This window comes from Monopterus albus, unplaced genomic scaffold (assembly GCF_001952655.1).
Source record: "Monopterus albus unplaced genomic scaffold, M_albus_1.0 scaffold7.1, whole genome shotgun sequence".
NCBI lineage: Eukaryota > Metazoa > Chordata > Actinopteri > Synbranchiformes > Synbranchidae > Monopterus > Monopterus albus.
Window position 1 is genome coordinate 3,334,987 of NW_018127887.1, and position 19,711 is coordinate 3,354,697.

At 40.6% G+C, this 19,711-nt stretch overlaps 4 protein-coding genes across 6 annotated transcripts in view; 1 reads left to right on the forward strand and 3 right to left on the reverse strand.

Moving 5' to 3' along the window:
- Positions 1 to 32: 32 nt before the first annotated feature.
- Positions 33 to 9,603, reverse strand: hdac10 (histone deacetylase 10). The gene is made up of 20 exons (XM_020625338.1): positions 9,365 to 9,603; positions 8,803 to 8,937; positions 8,585 to 8,681; positions 6,617 to 6,714; positions 5,840 to 5,944; positions 5,070 to 5,138; positions 4,867 to 4,993; positions 4,258 to 4,323; positions 4,114 to 4,173; positions 3,787 to 3,876; positions 3,388 to 3,494; positions 3,201 to 3,268; positions 2,597 to 2,831; positions 2,340 to 2,430; positions 2,122 to 2,207; positions 1,734 to 1,790; positions 1,536 to 1,617; positions 968 to 1,156; positions 669 to 828; positions 33 to 558 (listed from the first exon to the last, which is right to left on the reverse strand). The coding sequence occupies exons 1-20, from the start codon at positions 9,421 to 9,423 to the stop codon at positions 527 to 529; spliced, it is 2,013 nt and encodes a 670-aa protein (XP_020480994.1). The 5' UTR covers positions 9,424 to 9,603; the 3' UTR covers positions 33 to 526.
- A 903-nt stretch (positions 9,604 to 10,506) lies between these two features.
- Positions 10,507 to 11,967, reverse strand: aplnr2 (apelin receptor 2). Its single transcript, XM_020622405.1, has 2 exons — positions 11,760 to 11,967; positions 10,507 to 11,609 (listed from the first exon to the last, which is right to left on the reverse strand). The coding sequence occupies exons 1-2, from the start codon at positions 11,965 to 11,967 to the stop codon at positions 10,507 to 10,509; spliced, it is 1,311 nt and encodes a 436-aa protein (XP_020478061.1).
- Positions 11,968 to 15,955: 3,988 nt separating this feature from the next.
- On the forward strand, positions 15,956 to 16,916 carry LOC109973089 (endonuclease domain-containing 1 protein-like). Its single transcript, XM_020622415.1, has 2 exons — positions 15,956 to 16,198; positions 16,281 to 16,916. Exons 1-2 carry the CDS (start codon positions 15,956 to 15,958, stop codon positions 16,884 to 16,886), a joined length of 849 nt encoding a protein of 282 aa, XP_020478071.1. The 3' UTR covers positions 16,887 to 16,916.
- Positions 16,917 to 18,261: 1,345 nt separating this feature from the next.
- The window catches only part of pus7 (pseudouridine synthase 7), an 8,783-nt gene continuing 7,333 nt past the window's right edge, over positions 18,262 to 19,711 (reverse strand). For 2 of the 3 annotated variants that reach the window (XM_020624967.1, XM_020624957.1), the window contains 3 exons: positions 19,371 to 19,500; positions 19,134 to 19,225; positions 18,262 to 18,562 (listed from right to left, as the gene is read on the reverse strand). In XM_020624967.1, the coding sequence (XP_020480623.1) occupies positions 18,426 to 18,562; positions 19,134 to 19,225; positions 19,371 to 19,500 (359 nt within the window). In that variant the 3' untranslated portion in view covers positions 18,262 to 18,425. The remainder of the gene's footprint in view (positions 18,563 to 19,133; positions 19,226 to 19,370; positions 19,501 to 19,711) is intronic. The other variant, XM_020624974.1, reaches the window with a different exon arrangement.

The window sequence follows — 19,711 nt, forward strand, 5'->3', positions numbered from 1 at the left end:
AAACACTACAACAGCACATTATTTGATGTGACACCTCATCAATTTTATTCTTTGTTCAAAATAAACACACTTCAATTCTGATGCCTGCAACACTCCAATAGTGACAGTAAATCATTTACCACAGTGTGATGTCGAACTTCCTTTTCACAACACTTAAAAGACGTTTAGGGACTGAGGACACCAAGTGATTAAGCGTGTCAGGTGTAAATTTGTCCCATTCTTCCTGCAAACTAGTCTTAAGGTGCATGACAGTCCTGTAATAAGATGCATCCATCCACATCTATATGTCATTTTTAGGCTCTATAATATTTCGATTACTACCAACTTTTCAACCTGATCAGTTTGTTGATTGATCACATCAATTTAAGATGCAGCATATTCACACACCGGCACAATCATGCATGTGGAAAAATATATATTTTAGGGCAGAACATGTTGGATCAAAAGATCAATTACAGAATTTCATCAAAACATTTGACTGATGAGTTTCATCTGATGTTTCTCACAAACAGAAGCAGGACTGACTTCAATGCTCATCAGCTCCTCTGGTTTCTGGTGCTATTTTTAGGAGGCAGAAATTCTAATTAATATAGCGCAGGACATTTTTAAAGCTCTGTGGACAACAGATCGTGTGTAATGTTTATGTGATGCGGCTCTTGTGCACTCACCTGTGGTCTGCAGTAGTTTCCAGTCAGCCTTCAGCCTGTGTCTCAGACTTTCCACGGCCTCCACATCCTCAGGTAGAGGAGCGTGAAGCTGCCCCAAAGAGGGGGCAGCATCACCAAGGAGGGAGGAGGCTGTGGGGCCGACACAGGCCCTCTCAACGTCCTGAAATCAAAAATGGCTGACTACTATGATAGATCAGACTGCCACTTCAACCTCCCCAAAAACAGACACTTTATCTTTCATATATCAAGGCATGAGGCGCTTTTACTTTACTTTCTGAAACCTGCCGCAGCCTTCTTACCTGCATGAGTACTAGTGTGTGCCCTTGTGCGAGGCCCTGCAACAGACCTATTAGTTGTTTCCACACAGTGTCACACAGTCCGCTATCTGGCATCTTAACCAACAGAACCAGACTGGGGTCGTACTCATACCCCAGTGGCAGGAGGAGACCTAACACGGCCTGCATGAACCCTGATGCGTCCTGGCAGCCCTGTGGGAGGACAAATACACATGGGAGTGTTCTTCATAAACACATTTCCTGAATGTAAAACACATATGTACAATATGGATAGCACAGATGCATTTGTAATGCACATAGCATTATTTTGACAATCATCTCTTACAATATTTACTGCAATATTCACAAAATGCATGGTTAAATACTAAAGTTTGTGTTCATCAAATGGGTTGTGTGTGATATAGTGTAGTGTAGTGCTGTAATACAGTATCTTGATATGATAACTTTAGCATAATACAATGGCAATAAAATACTAAAACAGTAATACTGAATTAGCATCCAGTTGTACATGCAAACAGATAAAGCAACAACTCCTCTAAACTGTGACTTTTACTGTTGTACTACACAGTACCTTCTTCAGACACACAGGGATATAATATTTGCATTTCTGTTCCTCAGACTTCTTGCTGCTGAACTGCACCACGAGTGTCTTCCTGAAGATGGAATTCGTTTTGTCATCATGATGTGGCAGACTGATAACCTTTTTTCAATGGCTCAATGCAGACATATTTCAACACAAAGTCCAACAGAGAGCACAAATGATATTCACCCATCATCTGTGCCGTGACTCGGGACCTTCCCGTCTCCAACACACACAACTAAAACCCTGCAAAAACAGACAGTGGTCTCCAATCACACAGTACTCTTGACAGTAAAACTGCTCTTAATGAACATGTAGCCTTCACTGTTAAGCCTCATTCATTTGCTCATATTCAGTGAAGTCAGTTTGACCTTTGAAACAATTTTCCATCCTTAGAAACTATTGTTAGACTGTTAGATAATGTATAACATTAGATACTATTCATCTGCAATTCTGCTTTGATTTCAAGGGACCATTTATTGTTTATGTTCAATCCACTCATCTCATTCCTGGAAAGGAAATAAATAAGCATCTTCCACAAAATGCTGAACTCTTCCTTTAAAGGTGGCTGATGTACCGGTTGCTGAGGGCAGCTGCAGTGTGCTGGATGACACACATTATCGCCATGGAGATGTCACGGACCAGCGCCAAGCCACTGCAGATCTGAGAGGAAGTAATTAAATATAATGGTATCAGCCTGCAGCTCATGTTAGCTGGGCAGCAAAGCAAAAACACTAAAGCAGATCTGATCTTAGCACTCAGAGAAACAAGGCACAAACAATATCCTGACTGTACCTCATTCTTCTCCATTCGCTCTGCAAGAGCAATAAGACTGGAGAGTGTTGTGAGAGCATCGCTGTCATCCGCATCTTTGAGGAAATTCTCCCTTAATTTGGAGGAGACTCATTTTTGACTAATGTAGTACATGAAATTAAGATTATGAATATTATTTTGAATTCAGGAACAAACTCCAGCTGTGTAAATAAGAAATAAAGTTGATTATTATGGATAATGGTACATGAAGTTAACCCTTACCAACAACACCTCCATACCTGAATTTGTTGGCAATGAGTGGGTCGGGGTCCTCTGCTGACATGAGGCATTTACATCTGTCTGGGCAAGCCACACCCTCTGGGAGCACAACAGCAGTACGGATGGCAGAAGGGACTCGTTTTGGAGGCTGTGGCCACACCTCTTCCTCTGCACTTTTCTCTTCTTCTTCCTTATCCAACTTGTCTTCTGCTAACTTAATGTGTTTGGTGCTGATTTCACAGGAGGGAAGATCAGCTGGAGTAATAGAACAAGTAGTGAAAATATAAGTAACAGGAGATTAAAACTAATAAAACAGAAGCAACCAGGAAGTATTGCTAGCCACTGCTCATCTCTGTTTGAAGTTGGTAGTTCGAAGCTACTAGCATGACACAGCCGAACCTCCAGCCAAACTATCAACTGTTAGAATTGCATTTGGGTTATGTAGGCCCCAGGCTTTGACAAAGAACAACAACAACATGGAAATAAAAAAATAAAAAAATCACATCTGCAGCATAAATTTTAAACTGTCTATCATGACTCTGACAAGGTTATATATAGTAAATGCTAAACTGATAGAGAACCGTTTTAAGGAACAGCTCTGAAAGAATAACATGGATGTCATACCTGCATGTCTGATGGAGGACCAGTACCGTCTGTGAGCTGATCGGACACAGTGAAGGGACTCAAGTGCACTGAAAAAGAAAAAGAAATTCACTACAGCTGTAAAAAACAAAACAAAAACAAAACAAAAAAAAACACACACACACAAGCTAATGTTTAAAACCCAACCGTGACTGAGTGGGAGGCAGACCTTTTACAGGGACCATCCAGGTTTGAGGGTCGTGGTACAGGATCTCCAAGCAGTGTCTGAACGGTCTGACAGACAGACTGGGCGAGAGAAGTCAGATTGTACCCTCCCTGGAAACATCGACACAACAAAGCTTTTAAAAACCTTGCGTTCCGCCAACAGGTCACTTGCACTATGTCGTACTTTCTATGTAGTAAAATGAATATAAAGATATAATACTACATTACATGATAAGATGTAATTGTGGTCATTTTTAAAAAGAATGCTTCTGTTGTAAAAAAAATGTTCCATGTAAAATATCTGGCAGGCAGGTTAGATTTCTAGACATTAGTGGTTTTGTTTGATATGTTTGTGTTAATGTTAATAAGAACATTTTGTGTAACCTGATACCAACAAACTGACCTCTAGAACTGCACACACTTTGCCTCCCGCAAGGTTCATCAGGAGGTGAGTGAGGTGGGCAAAGATGTCTGGAGTGGCACACATTTTACCCTGAAAATAAAAACACTCACATATAATGTCACAGTAGCTTAATATGGCAAACTAGCCAGAGACAAAGTCTTACATTAAACACATCAATTCAATACTTTAACAGTACAACAGAACAAGTGCAATGGGTGAATATGAGTAATGTGCTACATAGGTTCACAAAAACGAATACACACAACTCCAGCAATACTGCTATTTCATGTCAAGCTTCATTATGGTCATTTATATTCAGTACTGCACCTCTGGGTCACCGATGCCAGAGTCAAAGCCTGCGCACACCAGTACCAAGTCTGGGGAGAACTGTGACAAAGCAACACATATTCAGATAAATCCTGCTTAACACATTCCACAGTCTGTTAGCTAAATGCAAAGTTTGGGTCTCACCTCATATGCGACCGGCAGGAGGATGTGAAAGAAGACGGAAAGATAGTCACTGTTCTGCATTCCGACCTTAACAAACACGATGGGGCCTCATTCACTGACACATTCATACACAAAAACTGCTGCACACAGCGACCACTGCTAAAAGGATTAGCTGATTAACAAACAGCTGATAAGAATGACTCAGTACTAAATTCGATCCTTTTGTGCTCCACCAGGAGTCACTATTAGCAGTAATAGTAACCGTAATAATATATTTTAGCGAGTGATCAGAGCAGGAAAGCAGTTTAAACACTACCTCAGGCTCTGTTAACATATCAGAATGACAACATAACATATTAAATGATTCACTGATTAATCAATACCATATATGTAAAATTTATCATTTTTAGTTGCAGATTTCATTGAAATTCATTAAAAATATCCCATTAAAAAGAAATTATTTTTAGTATGCATCCAAGTACAAATTCCATTAAGTGTTTACTATCTTTATATTATACTCTTTTAGCCAATACAAAAGTGGAGTCTAAGATAAAGAAAACATTTTAAACATTTCGTGTAATTGAAAAAAACATTTATAATTTCAAATGAACAGTATTTATGGTTACTTACCTTGTTCCATGGTACATTTATATTAAATCCAGCCCCCTTCTCTTTGCCAACAATGTCAAAGTCAGATTCTCTAAGATGAGGCCAGTATTTCTGATGCTCGTAGCGATGCCATGAGAAGTAGAGCACACTGGGACAAGAAGTGGCACACAGAGCTTATTATGTTAAAAGACAGAATCCACATCCTTCCATTTGCAAACACTCACCTTGGATCATCTTCAAAACAGTACTGCACCCCTTGGCCATGATGTATATCCCAGTCAACTATCAACACCCTGAACAAATAGAAAAGACACAAATAAATATACAGGCAGAACCAACAGGCCTGCACCACAAAGGGAGTTCAACTTATTCTGGTTCTCTCGGGGTTATCTAGCTCCACTGAGCGTAACATCAGCCAACCTGGATAACTGGTATCAAGAAGCCGGTTATCAACTGGCTGTGTTAAATCTGGGCTTGGAAGGCTTTAAAAGCATCAACAGCTAGGAATTCAGTCTGTAATCTTTGTGCATTTAAAATGCAGCATTGATCATCATGAAGGCTGCGGGCTCCCTCAGTTTGATAGAAATCCACAAAGCCTGAAACAGCACAATGATATGACTCCACTATAGAAATAACTATTTTATACTTATCAAATTAATGTAGACTCTGACTCTGTCAAGGATCCAGTAGGAATAATCGCTCCCTTTTTCTAGTGATCTGACTGGTTGGTGCTCAGGGTGTTGACAGGTTTTGCTCTGATCCCTTGAAGCTAACCTGCTCCAGAGTAGGTGAGTCATGCAACATAAGTTACTGTGGTGATCTAGCCCAATTAACAGTGAGCCAGCTTTGTGGTACTGGAAAACCTGAGCTGAGCCCAGAGTTGGCTGGATGAGCCACTAACCTCGCTTCATGGTACAGGCCCCAGGGGCTGCCAGAATAAATACACACACAAAAAAAACAAAAATGAAAACAAAAAAATTAAAAGTCACATCACCTTTTAACTCCATATTTTTGCTTGGCATATTTAGCTGCTATGGCCACATTGTTGAACACACAGAAACCACTGGCAGCACTGCACATACTGTGGTGTCCTGGTGGTCTGTGACACAGAAGTAAAACAATAACCATTTGCTCTATACAGAAAACAAAGTGACATCTTCTTAATTATGCATCTTCTTGTTGCTTACTTGTTTTGTATTAGGTGTCCAGAATTTTTTAATTTCCATTTTTCGATATCCTCACACATGCATTTTATGTATGGATTTTTATTCACTCTTAAACTCTACAATGATTTGACTCCCTAGACTGGTTTGTTGTCATTTTTGAAGTCTTTATACTACATATATAGTATAAAAATCATTTTTATCTATTGTGAGTTTAATGTTTCACAAATGTCCATGACAAAAACCTAACTAGCGAGACACTGTGTGGGAGTTTGCCACCTTTTTATCACGTCAAATACATTAAACACTTCAAGTCAGAGTGGCACCACAGTTTTACGCAACATGCAAAACATTTTTACTAAAAAAAAAAAAAGCCAACAAAATTAACAACTCCTATGTTCTTTCAAACTAAATATTTATTCTATGTGGAAAAAATCCAAATTAATTGTATCCTGAAAAGAACAAGCCCAAAAATTGATTGTGATATTTTACTTGACCTTGCCTGTCACTTCTGTTCCACAGCTATAAATCAATAAAGCACTAAGGCAGAGCAGTTTAGGATTAAAGTACAAATAAAGACTGCTGTGTTTCACTGTTAACTGGCTCACCTGACCAGAGCCATGCCATTCCTCATCTTCCCTGTCAAAACACTGTCCACTAGTTGCAGTGCAGCTCCTGCAGCCAGCTTGGCACAGTGATAGATGTTCTAGGACAAAGCATGATAAAGTCAAGTTTAAGTGGAGTGAAAGTGATCCTTAAATCTATCAACCTGAGAAAATCACTCCTCTAACCACCACAATCAGGAGATACAGAAAAATGGCAGCAACTGCAGCTAAGCAACTGTAACCCATGGGTAAAACCAAGACTATTAATGGCAATTCATTGGTCAGCAATTGTTGTCTTATTTTATGTTATAAATTAATCTTGATTATTTTCACTGCTGTCATCCCGCGGTTATGGGGATATTTTATTTTGGAAGGCTTTACTTTGAAAGCTAAAACCGCCTTCCTGGCTTTTTGCTCAAGCTTGGTGACCCTCCACTAGACTGAAGGGGCCTGAGCTGCTGGAAGTGATATTCCAGGCGAACTAACTTGAACAGTAGAAAAGCTAATTAAGATTGTACTAAAACCAGCAGACGGACTGGACATGTTGGATATATGAGAACTTGAGACCGTGTTTTGAAGTTTTTTTTCGGTGAGTAAAGCTATGAGAAAATCAGTGAATTAGCTTAGCTTATACGCTACCATGGGGTGTGGTGTGTAATCACGTTGCTCAGTAAAACACTTGCACTGGTTAGAATAGAGGTAGAAATGTTTATTGTAATTGTCTTATATGGTGTATTGTGAAGATATTATTAAGTGTTAATTGTCGTTTAACTGTATTTGCACTAAGTGAATGTAGTCAACTTTCCTTTATGACTGGATAGAACATTTTAATGCAGCTATTAATATAAACCCATGGGTTAATAAGAGAAGTTGTGTTACACCTTGAGTTGATAAATAAAAAACTGCACAGTTAAGAGGGAACAGCTAAAAACACTTTGGAAAAAAGAGTGTGAATAACTTTGTATACTTATGTAGTGGTTAGCAGTAAAACAAGGCTCCAGAGGTGATATGTAATAGAACAGTATGTAGTTCATATAGATATTATTTGGGTTAGTTGTGTAAGGATGTAAGGCTGAGCTAAGTGTGTACGGAAGCTGTTTTTCTTCTCTTGCTCAAGCAGGAATATCTTGGGCTGTGTCCCCCTTGTTTAGCCTATGGGTCAACATCCTGAGTGACTTCCTCCTCAGATAGGGAATAGATATATTGTAGCTGTAGCCTTACGTGAACTGTTCGTGTGCTCTGTTCAGATTTAGAAAAAGGAAATGTGTGCTAGGTCCATGCGACCCAGAAGTTCAGGTACTGGACAGTTTAGACAATGCTCGGAAGAAGATGCGTGTGGGTAGCTGGCATGGGACCGCATCTTCATGGCTCCGGCCATGCAGGGCTGTGTGAGTATGAGCAGATAAAGGCTGGGTTAGGGCAGAAGAAGAGAGAGAGAGGATGACCATGCTACCATGAACAGTGTACCACAAGCCCGGCCTCGGAGGGCCGGGGCGAAACGACGACAGACTGGGGGTTGACAGGGGAACCGACTCGGGACCAACATCAAATGGCTTGACTGACTGGCGCTCTGACAATCTTCTTATGCTTTATCTATCACATTGCAGGAGGACAGTCTCTTCTCTGATCTCTGTTATCTGTTTCCCTAACTACCATGATTATCTGTTTAAATACTACTCTATTCAGAATTGTAATATTAAATGATCCTTTAAATTGGGATGGTTTGTCTGAATTAATTTAGTCGGTATCACACTCTAGCCACGACACTGCTGCAGAGCAGAGGATGGCTGCAGCTGTCGGGGTCCCTGAGAGTTTTGTTGCTAGAAAAGCTGCAGGACAGATGGTGAGAAAGGTAAGAGACCACAGGCTGGTGGTGTGGAGCGTCTCTGTCATTATTCAGCCAAGTATTCTGGCCTTCAGTATCTCCCATACAAGGGTTACACAACAAAGAATATTAAGTATAGGACTAACTGGGTGGAAGTAGACATCACCAAACTGCAGGGTGAACTCCTTCAGTTCCTCTAGAGTCTTGTACGGGGTCGTCTTCACTGCATCCAGGTAATCCTCACTGTTAGGGGCAGCAAAGCACGTGTAGCTGAGAGATTTGAGGTGTTTATCTCTCCACTCTGATCAGAGCTAGAACAATTAACTGAACCAGGTCAGAGCTTTTTGTCAGCATCTGGACTGACCTGTGAACCAGCAAAATATCTGCATCCGTTGCCTCGCGGACAGGTATAGACATGCAACGATCAGCCAGACCGCTCTCGACCAGGGCCTCATAACTCACAGTCAGACGCTCAGGCACTTCTATCTTACACGCTGGACTGGAAAAAGAAATATTTCAAACACTTGATTTAAATCATGCCTGGGAGTTTGTGTTCTAGATGTGTATGTGAAGTAGTGAATGCCCACTAGTGAATCTGTGTCTGAATCCTGGAGAATTGAATGTGTTGATGTGCATGTCAAATTCAGGTTTTACTAAATTTTGTCAGAATTTAAAAAAAAAAAATTTGTTTCACATAAGTATAACGTGTAACATGAAAAGTCAAGGTGCAGTTAAAATACTGTAACGTTACAGTGAATCTCCCACATTTTAAGAAAAATATAAATACTGAAAACAAGTGGTAAATTAAAAAGAATATGAAATACAGTAGGCTACCGTTCAGTTGACAGTAGTCATACAAAAGCAAGAATTTACTGGGCGAACGACACAGTAGCTCCGTGTACTAATGACATACTAACGGTACTTACTCAACCCAGAGCAGTTTGTAATTGGTCATCTCTTCGTCATAAATTAAAGCTGTTCCCATTTTCGTTGTTTCTCTGAGCAGTTAAGCTGCAACACATGAGATTTCTGCAGTGCCACAGTTTCTTCTTGTAGCAGAATGTCTCTGTCATGTGCACGAAGTCAGACAGATAAAACTGACACTCAACACTGGGTTGTTTCTCTTTCTCCTTTTCTTCTTCGTCCCCTTTTTCTCATAAATCCTCTTTCTTCTTCTGTTGTTTAATAGCTGTTGGCAAACAGTTTTAGCTCCATTACCGCCACCTTCTAGACTGGAGTGTGGATCACAACGGCTCCTACCTACTACTATAACAAAATAACCTCACTCAGTTCATATTATATTGTCTTGGTTAATCTGGTTTTGTGGAGGTTGTGACATAATGGGGCGCCATCGCCACCTTGTGGCAAGGGTTCAGTACTTCTGAAATAACATCAGTCTTCTCATGAAAAAGTAATTTCAAACAAGTTCTGTAACATTTCTCAAATATTAATTAGGGTTTTTGTTCTTCGACATTGGCTAAAAGACAAAACTGCATTTTACTAACCCATTTATGTATATAGGCCTATTTGTCCTAATATTCCATTTAAATGTCAAAAGTACCTATTATGTTAATTATTGACTGTTTGTGCATTTCTTTGCTTATTTATTTATTTTCTTCTATGTTGTATTTTCCAATTACAGAGCAACAAGTGTTGTCAAATCAGACAATTTTGATTTAAAACAAACAAAAAAGTGCAGCACAAATCAATAAACAACAGTAAATTGCAAGCTCAAAATATAGAAACATAATATGACCATCTCCAGGGAAGTGGTGGCATCTTTCCTGTGGGAAATATGTGGACTGAAAGCAAATAATATTCTCTCTGACTTTAAGAATGTTTGGTGAAGATGTTTATTTTAAAAATATCTGACAGTTTGTTGCAGTCTGGAAGTCAGACAGCTGTAGAAGTTGACTGTCTCCAACAACACAAACAAATGCTGAAAACCAAGCTGATGCAGTGTAGGTTTATCACCACAAAACAAAATGAAGTGTTCTCCTCATTTGCTTCAAGATATACACAGATTTAAGTGGGTTGACCTTTTTCTTTTTTAAACATGTTGAGCCTTTCACCCTTCATTCACTACGCCTCCCACATCCCCCACCATCTCCAGATCCGTTTTATCTGCCGTTTCCTCCTGCTTTCTTATGGGAAAAGCTGAGCCCCCTTCCTCTTTCTCAGCCTCTCCTTCATCCTTCTTTCCCTCCCCTCCTTTGCTGCTCATCCGGAGAAGTGCTCCTCTGCATCTCTTCCTAAATGACGGATCATAGGCAGCGTACAGGAGAGGGTTAAGACAAGAGTTGAGGTACGCTAAACAGGTGACGTAGGGCTGGGCAGCAAGCAAAATCTGATCTAAAGAGCAGGAATATGGGACAAAACCAAACTCCAGCAGCAGGGACAGAGTTTTATTTACATGCAGAGGCAGCCAGCACAGGAAGAACGCCATCACTAAAGTGACAATGACTCTGAGGAGTCGGTGCTGGCGCCTGCGATCAGGACGAGGGCCTCGTCCAAAGTGTCTGCTGAGGAGCTGGGCCAGTGAGCAGTAGCAGATCAGTAAAACGACAAGAGGAAGCAGAAAGCCAATTAGTGTTGATTTAAGACTTAGGGCAGCCGCCCACCACATCTCAGCCCTCTCTTTTTCTGTCTCCTCCTGCTCTGTTCCTGTCAGCATTGAGTAATCCATCTGGCAGGAGAGGAACACTGATCCAGAGTCAACAGACTCCCGCTGCCAGTCATCCTTAGATTCAGAGTCTGGCACCCTCTCCTGGACAGAACGCAGCAGCAAACCAGGCAGAGCCAGGATCCCCGCCAACACCCACACTCCCCCAAGTACACACAAAGCCCTGCTGCGGCAGCTCCGCAGGGCATGGTGGCTGGAGTGGCGGCGTCCAGTAAGAACCCAGTAGCGCTCCACACTGAGCATGCTCAGGCTGAACACACTGGCATACATATTGAGAGCAGTGAGGAAGCTGCTGATTTGGCAGAGTGGTTGCCCAAAAGGCCAGTGGTAACCCATGGCTGTGTAGACCGCCCACAGAGGGAGTGTCACAAGGAAGCAAAGGTCAGCTAATGCTAAGCTAGCTATTAGAGAGTCTGTCAGTGAGCGGGAGGGACGAGGGATGGAGGGGGGATAGGAAGAGGAGGTGGAGGACTGAGAGGAGGGTCTGCAGTTTTGTGCTGTGAAATATCCACAGTTTTCTTTGTCCTTCAGAGGAAAAGACTTGTTGTGAACTCTACCAGCTCTGTTACTGTTCTGGTGACTGGTTCTAAATATATTGGCACGACAAAGCTTTCCATCTCCACTTTGTGGTTTGTCCTCAGTTCTTGCTCTTCTCCCCTCGGCTCGGTCAAGGTAGACCCATAGCACTAGGCTGTTTCCAAAGCATCCAACCAGAAAGGCCAGGAGGTAGATGAAAGGGATGATGGAAAAGGAGGGAGTCCAGTCGGTGTAGTCACAGTGGGAGAGGAGTGGCGGAGAAGGAGAGGAGGAGGAGAGGACGTCTGTGTCTGATGTCCGTCTATCCATCTCCCTTGTTTCTATAAAAACTGACTTTCCAATAAAACCACTGGAGGTTCCAGTACTTTCCTGGCAAGTTGAAGTTTGGTCAGTGCAATGTGCAGAAACCAAAAATAAAACTCCTGTACTTGTACAGTTGTTTGAGATAGCAAGTAAGATTTGGATTCTGGCTCCAAATGTGGATTGGTTGTCCACTCTTATCTTTCACTTCCCCTTTTGTTCCTTGACTCAGAAGTTCTGAAAATAAAGTGAAATTTTGTGAGATTCATACACCTGGCAACAGGAAACACTGTACATTCAGCTTTTCACAACAAGTGAAACTTTGGCTACATATGCAAATAATGACTACTTTTATTGTGGATTCATTTTCTCCATTAATCAACTAAGTGTTTGGGTTGTAAAAATTCAGAAAATAGTTAGAAATGTTGTCACAATTACCCAAATCCCAAAGGGACACTTCAACAGTGCTCAACAAACAGTCTAAACCTCAATTTTAATAAAATTATTAAAAAGAAATGCAGTAAACTGTCTCATTTAAAAGTTTGAGCCATGAAATATTTGGCACTTTTACATGAAAAATGACAAATTATTAAACAGTTGCCAAATAATTTAGTAAATTGATCATTTCAGCTCTTCTTATCTATGCTGTTGAGCGGTTTCATCAGTAAGTAAAGCTGAAAAATAATGCAGTGGAGTAAAAAGTACAGTATTTCTCTCTGAAATGTCATCAAACAGAAGCTGTATAAATTACTCAAGTACCTCAAAACTGTATTTAAGTACAGTGCTTTCAGCTATTGGTGTTTTGCATATACTCTAGTTATCATAAATGATGACATGGCCCTGAGAACAATTTTGATTCAGACATTTACCTCAGGCTCATCAGCTTGGATGAAATCCCATCTGAGATGCCAGTAACTTTGTGAAGGTCACTGCAGAGCAAGAGTTGGCCTCTGTCCTCTCATCCTGTCTTCTCTCATCTCACGTCTCCTGTTTCTCTCAGTCTCCACATCTGTACTGTATCAGCCAAAGAAGGTGTGTCGTCTTCTTATCTGAATGTACTATAGCAGTGTCCTCCACACACACACACACACACACACACAACCTTCTTTCTCTTGTTCTTAAACCAGACCACCCCAGTAGAGAGTTACGAGACCTGCAAACACCCCCCTCCATAAGACACACGTACCACCCAAAAGACACAATAACTCCCTCACAAACACACACAAACCCAAGATACACAAACAGATACCCCCAGTTCTCCAGGCTGCTTATATTCTCTATGCACAAACACATCCATTAAACGTGTTCTCGCTGTCTCACATGTTCAAACACACTGCGTACACACTAGTTAAATGTAACAATCCACACAGACGACAAAGAGCTGCTAACAGCTCACACATTCATGGTGAAAGTGTATATGAGCAGCATTCTTGAATGCATTTAAAACACGTTTATGCCAATGGTCTTTATATACCCGGTTTAAATGCAAATGAAAACTGATCCTAACCCACAGCTGTGTTAACTCTTGCCATAAAGATGTTGCCACTTCACAGCAAAATAAATACATTGTTGTAGAGAATTGTGTTCATCAAAATGCCTGTCAAAAGCATTTTCCACCTTAAGAGAAGAGAACTTTATTAAAAAATACAGTAATACATACTCATATAGTTGAGCTTGCTGTGGCCTTCGGGATTTCATATCTCAAGTGTCTTCTTCAGGAACTCTTCATAGTATAATTGGCTAGTGTGATTTAAATTTTATTACATAGTTTTAAGACCTTTTAATGGAGAAATGTGCTCTTACATTTGGAAAATTTGACAGATGTTTCTTGGAACATAAAGGAAATAGCTTTGAAATACTATAGACTATGCATTTCACAATTTTGTTGTGCTGTTTAGTTTTGTTTTTAATTTGTATTATTTTTTGTTTTTCATTCAATGGTGAAGACATGTTAAAAATGAAAATTAGGATGTGTAAGCATGCGGTTAAAATGTCATTACAGACAATGATATATTATTCTAGACCAATCGGAGTTACTGTTGGCTAGCTGTATTTGTTGTATCAACTCAGAGCCTATACTGCTGGCAGTGTGATGGTGACTTTTCACATCTCTATTTTGATATTGATATTTTTTGTAAAAACTTAGATTTAGGATGAACCAAAGAAAAGTGGAGGATTAAATATTGAGATGTGAACAAAGAAACATTTGAACACTGAAATTGATCAGTTTGTCATTGTATTAAATAAATAGTTTAAGTTCATGGCAGACATGAGTGTATGGTTTTGTGTTATTGCAACTTAAATGGTTTAAGGCAGTTGGTTTCCTCAAATGATTTAAGTAACCACAACAAAGATTAAAGTTACTACAACTTGATTATAATAATTTTACTTAGTGAAAGAAAAATGAGTTGATGAAATGAAAGTGGTAATATTTGTATAAAGAAGATGCATACTTGGCCAAATAAAGTGATTATCTTTATTACCTAATTCAGAATAAAGGGTATTGTGTGGCTCATATTTTGCAGAGTTGACAGATTGCAAGCTCACGGTCAGGACGAGAGCAGTGTTGCCAACTTAGCGACTTTCTCGCTAAATCTGGCGACTTCCCAAATCCTCTTAGCAACATTTTTTGTCAAAGGCGACTAGGGACAAATCTAGCGACTTTTTCTGGTGTTATTTGAGACTTTTTTTGATGTTTTGGAGACTCTGACGTGAAAGCACGTATCACCCTGCAGTTACTGTCCTCAACGAGCAGCGGGTGCTGCTGTGAACCCCTCCGCGTCCCAAAGCACTCACGGACGGTCCCAGCTGCAGAGGAGATCCATACCGCTCCTCGTTCAGATTGCAAATGAATTGCGCATGCGCAAAGCCGCCGCTGATCTCGCCCTGTCTTACAGAGCTGGATGTAAATGTAAACGTTTCTTCAGTATCACACTAAAATAAATCACATTTGACTCAGCCTCAGTCACTTACTCACCTCGTCCATTGTGTTAGTGATGGGAAGTTCGGATCATTTTACTGATTCAGTTCTTTGAATCTCGTTCAGCAAAACAAACGAATCTTTTTTCGAGTGATTTGGGTCACTTCAGCAGAATGTAATTACAATGTTACATGTTAATTCCCCATCTGCTTACGCACATATTCATCACCTTTCGAAAAAGAACTATAATGCAGCCATGGTCATATTATAAGAAATATCGTACCTGTGTCTTGAGGCTATGCGCGGTCAACACAAAATGAACGAATCATTCCCCGAGACGACCCGATGTTCTCGAGTCATGGAAAAGATTCGTATAAAATGAACGAATCGTTCGTGAACGACACATCCTCTTTTAGCCTCCTTACAGCATGTTCGTTCATCACCCTCCTATAAAAAAGATTTGTTTTTGGCCTTTCTTTTCTATACTGGCAGTCATAAACCAAAAATACAGGTAGATAGATGATCACTAATATCATTTATAAGTAATCCACTTGACATTTTGTTATCAATATCATTAGTAAATATATTATCTATTAGTGTTGCATGCTGGGTTGTTAATCTGCTTGGTTTTGTAATTTTTGGGTATAAACTGCATCTATATAATGCGTTAATAAACTCCTCAGCTCCTAATTCACACAATAACTTCAACAAATGTACTGAAGGTTCAGTTCTAGCAATGAGCCAACATGTACAACACCAGGACCCAGTTCACCTATGACAACATGCCAAGCCAAAGTGTTGAGTGAGTGTGCACTGCCTTACAGATCTCTGGCTGTCGCTGTTGTGTGACAGCCACTGGTGGTGGTTAGCAGGTTTCCAAACATGGCAATGGGTTGGTTACTTGTAAAAGGAAAAAGATAAGAATTTGCATAATGTGTTTGAGATGTAGCTATAGTGGAGGCAAAGTCCACACAGTGTGACATTTCAGAGGGATTAAATGCACAGTGGAGACATACTACACATTTTGTCATGAATGTCTATAGGGCAGATCAAATGCTCATCTGTCTGCTTATTGTGATGGCAGGAGCAGAGGTGCAGGAAAATGTCTCACCTGAGTGTGAGCAGTTCCTGTACATGGGCACACTGCCACGAGGGCTTGAGGACCAGCCTTTTAAAAAGATCTGCCAGGTCTACCAAGGAAAACCACGGTTTGTGACTCTGTACGACACCTTCAACCATATCCCTGTTTATTCTGCGTACACCTTCAAGCGCTCAGATGGCTCTAAGAAGGTTGATGTACCTTGGATGTATGAACCACAGGTAGGGATGGGTGTCCTGAAAAAGAAACTTTGGTCTTGCTTGCAAATCTATTTCTATTCATAATGAGTGTTTATCATGACAGCTGTCCACAGTGTCTGGCTCCCGAGAGATGCAGCAGCTCCCTTCAGAAAATGTTCATAAGAGATTTGAAGATGCTCAGGCTGTCCTTGATGACTACTCTGATTCTGTGATCTTTGAGCGTGGTCAACTAAATCCAGATGAGCACCAGGCCGACCTTGATGACAAAGCGGCCACCTACACTCTGACAAATGTGGTTCCTCAGGTCCGAGAGTTCAACATTGGTCCCTGGAGAAATCATGAGCACACCATCCGCCGACGGCTCAACAACTACTGCCATGGTACAGCTTACTTGGTCACTGGGGTCACCACCTCGGGGCACACAATTCGCCGCCAGAACATCAACCGCCTGGGTATCCCAACCTACCTCTGGTCGGCCTATTGCTGCATTGACTTTGACCACAATGCACCTTACTCTGAGCGCTCCAAGTTTCCTGCATTTGCAGCTCACGGGCTCAATGACCGGGAGAATAATAAGGTTCAGGAGATGACTGTGCAGCAGCTAGAGGACTTCCTCAAGAGGGTAACTTATGTTGGCAGCACTTTCCAGATATTCTATGACAACTGTGTGCCTCGTAATAGTGCCAACAGTGCCCTGCACCTGCCTTAAAGACAAAGATGTCATATGGTATAGCTTCATTTTTACACCACTAAAATACAAATACTTCGCAGCTGATTAAGAATCACTTTAAATTCAGTGGGCGTTTTTACTTATTTAATCAAAATTTTGCAGATGTCCTAGGTAAATGAAATTATTGCCTATATGCATAACATTTTGATTAAAACTCCAACATACAATAAAGTGAACTTAAAAACCTACCTCCTGGTTGTTATTAAAATTCAATTTATCTCATGTTAATGTCTAAATGACTGGGAACTACACCTGTCTCCGTAGGCCTTTTGTTGAACACAGACAGATTAGAACGACAGTTTTACATTGTCCCATTTCATACACACATGCTCTTAGATACGCACTCCTCTTTGTAAAACTGAAACAGACCAATCCGGGACAAACTGGGCCAGTATCCACACTGTGCTTTTTAATTTAGAGCTTTTTCATCCTATAAATGGCAGAGATATTCACAGATACAAGGTTAGTACAAGTACAAAAGCAGTACGCATGTATGAAAGCTAAGAATTTGCATTTCCCAGCTGATCAGAGCAGAGAGGTTTTTTTGTGTGTGTTTAATCGTTTTGGGAACAATAACCATTCTTGTTGCTCTGATCTGAATTTTTCTTGTAGACCCTTTGTTTACATTTGAATCAAACTGCGCCATAAGATGTGAACAACAAAAACTAAAATAAGTTCAAACTGAGTTGGATTTGAAAATACAAGTCTTTTCCTCAGTTGTCAGGCTCTACAATAAGATCTCTTTTGAATGTGCCTTGGAACAGCAGCTCATAGATGATACAAACAGGATTAAAACAAACACAGAAAAATGATCCAAACAGGCTGAACAATAGGATTATTAACCACAGCTGTGTCCTGCCAGCTGCCATATGCCACAGTGCCTGATGGTCAGCAGCATCAGTGTCTATCTGGACCAGTAGCAATTTGAAATACATTCACTCTCCACTGGAAAGACACCTAGCTCAGATGGCCAGTAGAGGGCCAGAGAGTTTACATTACATTAGAAGTAAAACCCATTTCTGTAGGTGAGAAAAACAGCATTAATGCCACATAAAACAATATCTAAAACCCCCATAATGGGGACAAAACCTAAAACAGTGCCAGATTAACAATAATGGCTTTATAACAGACAATGAAAGAGACTGTGTACTTTCATTTTAAACTTTTTTTAATTTATCTCATCACATCTTCTGAATCAGCTTAAGGGTAAAAATAAAAGACAAAAGCTCATACTTCTGTACAAATGGGGCAGTACTGTAAGAGCATAACGACTTAAATCACTAAAGCTGAAACCTTTAAGAGCAACTAAAAATGTTAAATAATAAATTGTTGATGTTCTTCTTGGTCCCCCCCCCCCAAAAAAAAAAATTGGGGTTCACATAGAACCCAAGCACTCTCTCTCACACACACACACACAAACATCGATACACTTAAAACACTCACAACAGTAAGTAGCGACAGACAGGTGCTGTGCAGGGTGAAGCAGCAGTCCAGTTTAAGCCAGAGTTTGTTCTGGTCTCAGTTGAACCAGGTGGTGTTGAGCTGCGTCTGTTTCTTGATACTTGTGTCCAACTTGAGGACTTCCCGGATTGCCATAGTGGCATAGGTTGAAGGAGGCAGAGAAAACTCCATCCTCAGAGCACGATACTTCCCCTCTGTTAGGAAAGGAAAACAAACACTGTATTAGGCTGTGCACAGAGGAGTACACTAGACAGCCAGAATTGTAAAGATTTGTCAGATAGTTAATGAGCAGGAAATTAAACTGGCTATTTTGATTTTCAGTTAATAATTGAGACTTGTTTCAAGGGGGGGGGGGAAAAAAACACAAAAAAAAACAAACAAAAAAAAACACAACAACAACAACAATCTTTACTCTAGACACCTAGTTTGGCTATTTTATGCTTGTGCAACACTGAAGACCTCTATCGCATGCTCAAGAACTAGTTTGGATTAGGCCTTTTTCATTTTGGAGGCATATTTCGAGCTGCCAATGACAGGACCATGTTTGTTGTAACCTGCTATCAATGCTGTTTTACTGGAGCTAGAAATGTGTGTGTGAACAAAATATGGGTGGAAATCTGTTTAAGTTTTACACACATGCATAATGGTACATAAATATATTTTTAAGTGTGACAAAATGACAACTCAGCTGTCCTAGCGTCACACAGTATGGCTGCATCGGTAAATCAAATCTACCCTGTGTGTTACCACTTTAAAGACACTTACCTTTGTTGAAGATGGGAGCAGGTTTGTTCTCCAGTTTCTCAAAATCCGTATGCACCAGGGGGATCCTGGGGTCATCATACTGAATAACCTCCCTGTACATGGCAGAGAGAAACACCACAATGCATCAGTTTGTAATTAACAGCTAATGTAACAGTGGTGGTATTAAAATACAATGGTATTAAAAATAATGTACTAGCATTTCATGCACTTGGAAAGTGTACTGAAAGGCGTGCTAACCAGCTGACGTCGCTGGGTCTGATGAGGATGCGTCTGTAGGCTCCAGCCAGAGAGTAGTCCTTCACTTTGTGTCTCATGTTGTCGATGTCCAGCCCATCGGCAGAGAGCAGCTCTCTGTAGCCGTCACCTACTGACAAACACGCAGGAAACACTGATAAAGCAACACAATCGCATACTCAGAAAATATTTTTTCTTGTTTATTTACTGTTTCATTTTGACTGTTAAATCAGATTTTTTAATTTTATTCATCCATCGCTTATCCAGGACCGGGTCGCGGGGGCAGCAGTCTAAGCAAAGATGCCCAGACTTCCCTCTCTCCAGACACTTCCTCCAGCTCCTCC